Source organism: Chrysochloris asiatica, unplaced genomic scaffold (assembly GCF_000296735.1).
Source record: "Chrysochloris asiatica unplaced genomic scaffold, ChrAsi1.0 scaffold00213, whole genome shotgun sequence".
In the NCBI taxonomy this organism is placed as follows: domain Eukaryota; kingdom Metazoa; phylum Chordata; class Mammalia; order Afrosoricida; family Chrysochloridae; genus Chrysochloris; species Chrysochloris asiatica.
In genome coordinates, this window is record NW_006408731.1 from 4327233 (window position 1) to 4336683 (window position 9451).

Consider the following 9451-nt stretch of genomic DNA (forward strand, 5'->3'; position numbering starts at 1 on the left):
CAGGTTTCAGCAGAGCGTTCAGACTGAGAAAGAGTAGGAAGAAAGGTCTGGCAATCTACATCTGAAAAATCAGCCACTGAAAACCTTGTGGACCATGCTTGTACTCTGATACAGAAGGAAGCCACCATGACAGAATCTACTTTGACAGCAGCTGCTTTTTTTATGCTTTGTTTTTCTATATGCCAATATAAAATGGAGACCCAGAAGAGTCTGGTCACTCACGGGGGTTCAGAAGGGCCAATACACTCTGAATGTCACTGATAATTATCCTTAAGAGATCATATATACGGTATGTTGTTGTTAAGTACCGTGGAGTCAGTTCCGACTCATAGGGACCCTCCGAGGCCGTAAATCTTTACGGGAGCAGAACACCTCATCTTTCTCCCACAGAACCGCTGGTAGTTTTGAACTGCTGACTTTGCGGTTGGCAGCCCGACTCGTAACCACTACGCTATGTTTCTACCAAAACTACAGGGCTCCAAATCAAATATTCTGGGACTCTAGTGATTTCTTGAATACATTTTTAAAAAATTGAATTGAATACATTAAAAAAAACTTACTTGCATTATATCTTGATTTTTAGCTAAAAAAATAAATAAATTGAAATTCTCAGCCTATCTTACGACACTAAGGTGAAAATGGGAAAGGGTGTCTTTATCCACACCACTCTTGGAGAGAGCATTCCTAGGAGCAAGGAACCAGAGGCTGGGCCTGCTAGAGAAAGCAGGTCTAGAAGTCATAGCAAGGTTAATGAGGCCACTCAAAGGAAAGAGGCTAGGAGTCCTGGTGGCACAGTGAGTTAAGCATTAGGTTGACAGTTCAAACCCAGCAGCAGCTCAGCTGAAGAAATATGTGGCAGTCTGCTTCCATCAAGACTTACAGCCTCAGAAGCTCTATGGAACCATTCCTGTCCTATAGGAACAATATGGATTTGCTGTTTTGGGGTATTGCTTCTTTTTAAAGAACAGAACTGAGTGTTACATATAAACCCTACTCCACCCCCACCCTAATCAAGAACTTCCACTAAATTATAAGTAACCATTCTGCTCCAGTTTCGACCAGGTGCCTTTTCTTTTATGTTAATGGAGTCCTGGTGTGGTGCTGTGGGTTAATGCATCAGACTGCAAAGCCCTTTGAACTGCAAGGCTGGCAGTTCAAGCTCACCAGCTGTTCCTTGGAAACCCTATAACAGGGTCGCTATGTGTTGGGACTGACTCGAGGGCACTTCACTACAGCAAATAGGTTGAATTTTAGCCATAATCACTTCTGAGTTATTTGAAAAGAGGAGAGAGGGACACACACACACACACACACAGGGAAAAACAGGCAATGAACCCCCAGGAACTGTGAAAAAATAACTGTTCTTTAAATACTTGTATGTTTTTTTCCAGTTTCTACATGCATGAGTTCATTCCAAACAAATTATGTTTAAACATGTGCCTGCTGTCGGTGGATAGCTGCAGACCGGTTCTCTCAGCAATAGACCTGTTTCAGTCTAGTTAATCAAACCCACTGTCACCGAGGCTATTCTGAGTGATAGCAACTTTACATAGGTTTCCAAGGCCAAATCTTCACAGGAGAAGAAACGCTTGCTCTCCCCGCCCTTGGAGGAGTGGTAGGTTTCAATTGCTAATTTTTTTTTTTTTTTTTAATGTTTTATTGTGAATTATGTGATCGTTTACATGGGAGAACATTAGTTTTACATTCACCCTGTCCTATATTATTTCATTGCCATGGTTACAATCCCCTCCATGCATCATCAACCAACTAAAGGGTATACACTACAAGCCTGCCCCCCAGTCGTCAGCACACAGCCCCTCTGCCTCTCTGGGTCAAGAGTCCCCAGATGCTCCATCTTTCCATGTCATTGCCTCAGCCTCCGTCTCTGGTGTGTCACTCCGTCTCTGGGTAGGGTCCCACTTTCCACTCTTCTCCCTTGATGGTCCCAGGGACCTCCGCCCCTAGACTGCAAAGTCAATCACTCCCCTCCTTGCTACAAAACGTCTACCTTTACATTTCCAACCCTCACGAGCAATCCTGATAACAATTAGTCACTATTGTATCACAAGAGACTTATCCGTATTACTTACAGTATTTTTATGATGGCAGTCAAAGAATTAAGACATTATTTTAACCTCTTAAAACTCAACCCAGTGGGAGACATGGACAGTCAAAATAAACCCAATCCAGTCAAGTCAATACTGCCCAGAGGTAAGATAGAAGAACCTGCCAGTGAGGTGTGATTGGCTTCATTGTGACAGATTGTATTAGATAAGAGACACTGTAAATGGAAAAGGTTCATTTCTTTTAGTATCTTCTATGACTCTTCAGAGGGCCAGTTTCCTTCAATTGATCATGTTATTAATACTACGAATGTGGTTTTTGCATGCAATAATCCAGTCGGAAACAAATTGAGAAGACCAGGCTCTCACCAGGAAAATCATGTGTAAAATCATTTCCGTAGTGAGGTATAACAAAACCCGGTAAATCAATTCCAAATTAGAAGACCGAATTAGTCTTGACAGCAAAATGCTCCCTGACAAGTGCAGGCGCTTGGCAGTTGGCCAGCATCTAAAGGGAATCGGGAGAGAATCCTGTTATCAGCTCAGTTTCACGCTCTTGAAGGGAAATGTAGGGTTTCCTCCCCCGCCTTCTTAACCCACGCTCACGTGAGGCCTCTGTTCATAAGATCGCTAATAGCAGAAAACTACAAACGTATAGGATGGGAAAATCAGGGTTCTTACAACCCCAATAAAGCAAAGATTTACATGCCATTTTCCATTCTGATGGTCTAACAATTCTGACCAGTCTCCATATTTATGATTGGAGTGTTTACAGCTGGAAAAAGGTGGTACCAGATGGCCCTGCCGTGACATAATCTGCACAAACAGCAGGACATTTGTTAGAAATCCAGAAAATTATCATTTAGTAGACATCTGAGGAAGAGAAAGGGTATTTTGGAGATAGTAAGGATGTCACGAGGAGATGGAAAAAAAATCAAAACTGACTCATGAGCTGTGACTATAAACATTTTCATAGAACTGAAATGTTAGTCGTACTCAGCAGAAAAACTGAAAACTCTAATCTGAGCGAATCTCAATTTGACAACTTTTCACATTCTAATTAAGTCTGCAAGAGTAATGAAAATCTTCAAGAAGTCAATTTTTAAATTAAAATTTTTAAAGTATATTTCAAGATACATATCTTAGGAAAGGTAACATGGTTCTTTTGGTCGTATGTTAGAAAACACTAATTCCTAAACCATATTTTGTCTTTTAACATACATGTTTTATGGCAGAAAAAAGATAAATGTGTTGCAGATGTGAGTAGAACAGGAATGTGGAATGGAGCGGGCCCCATTCACAAGGAAGCTAGGAACCATCCCCCAATTGTCACCACACTAGAAGGGAGAGGGACATCAATGAGAGGTGGCACTGAAAGACCCTGGAGCCTCAATTTGTTGTTCTGTACTGTCCAGTTGGTTCCGTCTCATAGCAACCCTGTATAGGGTTTTTGAGGACTGGCTGATGAGCTTGAACTGCTAACCTTGCAGTTCAAACAGACCTTGCAGTCCAGTGCATTAGCCCACAGCACCACGGCAGGGCTCCATAAAAAAAATATACCTTTAGAGCATGTAATAAATGATTCATACTTTTAAATTACAGAGAATTTGTATAAGAATAAAGTTGAACACTGCCAATAAAGAAGAGACATAGGATGTGAACTATCAGCTCTCCTAAAACAAATATAAATAACTATAGTTGTTTTGTTGGAGTCCTGGTGTGTGTGGAGCTGCAGGATAATGCACTGAACCACAAGGGTGGTGGTTCGAGCTCACCAGCTGGCCTCGGAAACCATTTACAGGGTTGCTATGAATTGAAACTGACTGGACGGCACTTACAACAACAACAGTTGTTTTGTCAGCTGCCATTAAGTCAATCCCAGACTTATGGGAAGTTCATGCACAGCAGAACAAACAGAATGGAATGAATTGCTGACCAGTCCTGAGCTGCACCTTCCCCATGATCCCTTTTGCAGGCCAGGCCACTGTGATTGACGGTTTTCTTTCGTTGTACATAACCAGGCCTTTCTTCCTAGTCTGTCTTAGTCTGCAAGCTCTCCTGAAGCCTGTGGAGGGAGCATCATAGCAAAACATAAGCCTCCAATGACAGATGGGTGGCAGCTGACCTGTTGTTGTTGTCAAGTGCCATCGAGTCTGTCCTGACCCACAGCGACCCTGTATAGATTTTCCAAGGAGCAGCTGGTGAGCTTGATCTGCCGACCTTGAAGTTCAAACAGCTTTGCAGTTTGGCGCAATTAACCTGTAGTGGCAACATCAATGGGCTCAAGCGTGGCAACAGTGGGGAGGCTGGCCCAGGATCTGGCAGTGTTTCGTTCTGCTGTGCATAAGGTCGCTATGGGTCAGTACCGACTCGATGGCACCTAACAACAACAACACTAATTGGGAAGTGAATCTCCATCTCCTTCAGAGAAGGAGAACTTGTACCATGTGAACGAGCACTGCCCACCAAAAATTACTAATGGGAAACAAATGTCTCCAGCAATATCTAAAGAAAACAAAATTAAAATGTAAGAACACTTTGTTTCTTTGACTGAAATGAAACAATGAAAAAGGAGAACAATGTCTAGTGATATAAATGTGAACAAAATACTCGGAGAACAACTTGGCAATACATATCAAACATGTTTTTAAAAATGCACCCTCTTTGATCTAATAATTCTTCTAACAAATTTATCCTAAAGAATAAGGGTAAGAAATGACCAATATTTATCTAAAGAATACATGTCAGAGTTGTTTGTATTGCATTATGGAAAACTTGAAACCACCCAAATATACAATAATTGATTGCTTTTAAAATTCTCCAACATTCCACCCTGTAATATTATGTCGCCATTAAAAGTGATGAAATCCATGGTGATTATGTATTTACTGACATAAACAATCACAATATACTTTATGGGGGAAAAGTTTATGAAACAGTGAACATAGTATGATTGTGTCTGTGTTTGTATGTATATGAACACTAGGACAGACAAAAACAACACAAAGTGTTGAAGAATGTTCATCAAATTGTCAACAGTGATAGTCTTGTCTTGGGTTGGGGTTGACATTACTAGTAGTTTTTGCTTATGTACACTTTTCTGTTTCTTTCTAATCTTTACCATAAGCATGTGACCACTGATAACCAAATACTTATACGATTATGATATGTAATACACCGAGGAAAGGCTTTATAACCAATGATTTGCTAACATGTAAAAGGGCTAAAATTATCATTAAGATCTGTAGATGAAAAGGAATAAAGATTATACGTTCTGTTATATACTCAATTCTACAATAACAACGATTGACGGGTATATTATACATTGCTACCCAGGCTGAACAGGTATGGGGGAGAGAATACACACAAATCAAGGTTTGACAGAGGATGTTAGTACATGGGTACCTTTGCTGCAAAAACATTCATGAATGTTGTTAAGTGCCATCGAGTCAGTTCCAACTCATAGGAATCCTATATAGAGTTTCTGAGGAGCAGCTCATAAGCTTGAACCACCAACCCTGTGGTTCAAACCAATTTTACAGGAGTCAAAATTATGACAGCTTCTTAGACATTCCCAAACACCTTAAGGGAATGAGTTGCTGGGCTTGTGGGCTCAGGACCATACTTTCAGGGGACATTCAGGGGACACCATAGTTAACTGGCATAACATTCTATAAACACAATGCTCTACACATCCAACTTTGGTGAGTATCAACTGGGATCTTAAAAACTCATGAATGTCCATCTAAGGTGCAACTACTGGTCTCTCCATGTGCAGAGGAAAGAAGAGTGAAAGAACTGAAGAGGCTTGGTATCAATTTGTCCAATGTACTAACGGAACATGTGAACATCAGTCTCCATGACTCTGAGACCAGAAGAACTAGATGGTGCCCAGCTATCACTACCAACGATTCTGAAAGCGAACACAGGTCCTGGATAATGTGGACTCAAAATTATTTTACAAAAACAGTCTCAGAAAGAGACTAGAGGAACCCAAAACTATAGCTCTTGGTCACCCTTCAGGTCTGGAACTGAACTCACCCTCATGACTCAATTTTCAGCCAAGTAATAAAGAAGGGGGGCAGCAACACTAGCGATATATGTGTATCATGTAATGGTCAACCCTTCAAGATCAAATAGGTAACATTTACCTAATGACAAAATTCAGAAGGACTGGAAAAGAACATGGAATGGAAACAAGAACCAGAAAGAGGAGGCATGGTAACTGGTACTAAACTGAGGAGACAGCGAACATTCAAATAAAATGAAGTATATGATTTGCTCAGTGTAAAACCGATGCTCTTCTCTGTAAACCTTCATGCAATAGAAAGCTTAAAAAAAAAAAAAAAAAAAGTATGTAGATGGCTTTGGGTACTAGTCAAAAAACACTGATTCCAGGGGAAATCTTTCCCTTTGGTAATCTCCTTGCATGCTTAATCTTAAACATGTGTGTGTAAACGTTGTGACATTATTCAAGTGACTTATTAGGCTAATTTTAATTTCAATTCATTCTTAGGGTAAATGTATGTTAAGATTAATGTGTGAATAGATATAGATATAAAACTGTCTAGGGACCACTATTTCTTACTCACCCAAGGCACATTCAATAAGAACCTGTTATGTACCAAAGTTGGGGACACAGAAATGAATGAGTCAAACTCTCATGGTTCAGAAGCTTCCAGGCCAGGCCACAATCATAGTGCAATGGGGAAAAGTGCTCACTGTGAGGAATCTGCAAAGCACTATGGAACACAGACTAGGATAAGCACTTGACCATAAGGTTGTTTGAACCACAAGGTTGGCGGTTCAAACTCACAAGCAACTTCTTGGAAACTATCAGGATCGCTATGAGTTGGAACTGACTTGAAAGCACTTAACAACAACAAGTCTGCAAGAGGGTGGGGGACTATTTTCTGAGGCTTAATAAAACAAAGTAAGCAAAAGTTTCAAAAAATAAAAATAATAAAGTGAGCTAAGAGTAGATCTTGCAGGATGAACAGTGAGCAGGAATTTACCCAGGTTTTGGGTGGGGACACAAACAAAATAAAAGCATATAAAAACATGTGGCCATGATGACGATTACAGTGGTGGTCATGCAGACAGCTAATAAGTACTGATCCCATTCTGTCCAAAACTACACTGTGCATATATTAGCCGACTTACTCCATATAACGAGATAATTGCCCTGTATCCATCTTGCAAATGAGGCAAGTGAGGAACAAAGAGATGATACAAACATAATGATATGCACAGTGAATATTCAAAAAAGCCAGGATTCAACCCCAGGAAATCTAGCTTGAGACTTTACACTCTTAACTACACTACATTTATTGCCTCCAGAAGATAGCAATCTTTTTAAGAAATGGCAACTTGTTCCACTTAACAAACTCCACTGAACATCTACAATGGTTCAGGCTCCATGCCAGGCAGTGGAGACACCGAGCTGAGAACAGCACAGGTTGCAAGGAAAGCATTATTCTAGTAAGGATAACATGATCGTTATAAAAGAATGCTCTACATGTGATCCAGAAGCAATCCAAAGGACAGGTAACTGATTCTTCTGTGAGATCAGAAATAGGGAGAATGCTTCAGAAGATGTGATTAAGGATGAAGCTTTCATACAATAAGTTGTCCAAAAAGATTTGGCGATGAAATGTCCAAAAACATTTCAGGCATGCAGAACAGACTAGAAGGATGGACGAAGGCACAATGCATACAGTAGGGTAACTTACGAGGGAGCAAGGGTGGAAAAAAGGAACGCCGGTAACACAGAGGTTAAAGTGTTCAGCTGCTAACTGAGAGGTCAGTGGTTTGAACCTGTCATCCTCTCCGTGAGAGGAAGATGAAGTAATCTACTTCCATGAAGATTTACACCCTATAAAATCCTATGGGGGCAGTTCTACTCTGTCCTATTGGGTTGTTACGAGTTACAGTTGGACTCAGCAGCAATAGGTTTGTGGTGGCAAGATATTTTTAACAGAATAACAGGATTTGGTGAGAAACTGGCTATGTGGGATGAAGGAATGAGTGGAATTAGGAACGGACCTGAGGACAGAACGGCAACTTCCAGGTATGGAAAACACAGAGTTCAATCCAACTGTTAGGATCAAAGTTTTCTTTCAAGCAGTCTATGCCTGACAATTGAAAACACAACCAGCTGCCTCTGGGAATGTGAAGCATGGAGTTGGGAGTCAGTCAGGTGAGCATTACACCTGACTCAAAGTTCAAAAAGTTACAGATTGCAAGTGTAACCAAAAGTATCCTCTACTCTGAAAGCACTTAACTATAGGCATTCAGAATTCAAACCACACAATTCCTTTATCTTAAAACTGCCAGAGTGCTATAAAACGAGGGAGATTTAAAGAGTTGATGGAAAAATGGAATGAAAAGATACAGGAAGTTTACCATGAACTGTTTGAAGCCCCCTTGTACACTTATAACAGTAATTCTAACTCATCTACAGTAGGGTGATGGTTCAACAGAAATATGACAGATACAATGTTAAACAAGTAATACTGTACCTTTAGGTGATAATGAGGTTTTAGATAAATTTAAATGCTTGAGTCCCTTGGGGAGTTTGGCAAACTGAACACTCAAACAGGACACACCTAAGAAAGAGAAAAAAGAAACAGATTAATGAAATCTTGAAATTCTCATGAATTGTGTTTTATATAAACTTGCTTTCAATTTTGATATTTTTCTTTCTAATGTCAGTCTTTAGTTTCTAATCATCTGCCATCATGTATGCTTTCCTTTCTGTCCCCCCTATAACGGTAGGAGAAGCTGGGAGATTGCTTCATTAAGTGTAACAGTCATCGGAAAACTTCCCATTAGAGATGTTTTGGGGCCAAGTAATACGCTCTCCTTGTGGCCCTGTTTCAAATGAAAATTCTCTTGGGCAGGGTGAACTGATTGCTCCCATCCCCCTTTCCTTTTAACCTCTGTCTTCAGTGTTGATCACTCTTCTGGATGAGCAGATGCATGCTATTTAGTCATTGCCAAGAAAAAGGCCGTAGTATTAACTATTTTGATTAACAGCTTCAATTTTAGCAGATGGTTTCCAACACTTAATTGGTTTATGGCTAACAACCTCAGCTATTTGTCAGTATATTTTAACTTCTCAGAGATTGGTTTTACACCTTGGAATAATTCACCAGGAATTTACAGTAGTTAAGATTAGTTATTTTTCAAATGTAAGGGGCTCTGGTAGCTTAGTGGTTACGAGTCGGGCTGCTAACCTCATGGTCAGCAGTTTGAAACTACCAGCAGTTCCGTGGGAGAAAGATGAGGTTTTCTGCTCCTGTAAAGATTTATAACCTCGGAAAGGCTGTACAGGATCACTATGAGTCGGAACCGACTCCACGGAACATCACCACCACCACCACTTT

General features: G+C 40.4%; 1 protein-coding gene across 1 annotated transcript in view; it reads right to left on the reverse strand.

The window, feature by feature from the left end:
- The window catches only part of LRRC16A (leucine rich repeat containing 16A), a 441803-nt gene that overhangs the window by 152153 nt on the left and 280199 nt on the right, over positions 1 to 9451 (reverse strand). The window contains exon 11 of the mRNA XM_006872823.1: positions 8585 to 8671. Coding sequence (XP_006872885.1) covers positions 8585 to 8671 — 87 coding nt within the window. The remainder of the gene's footprint in view (positions 1 to 8584; positions 8672 to 9451) is intronic.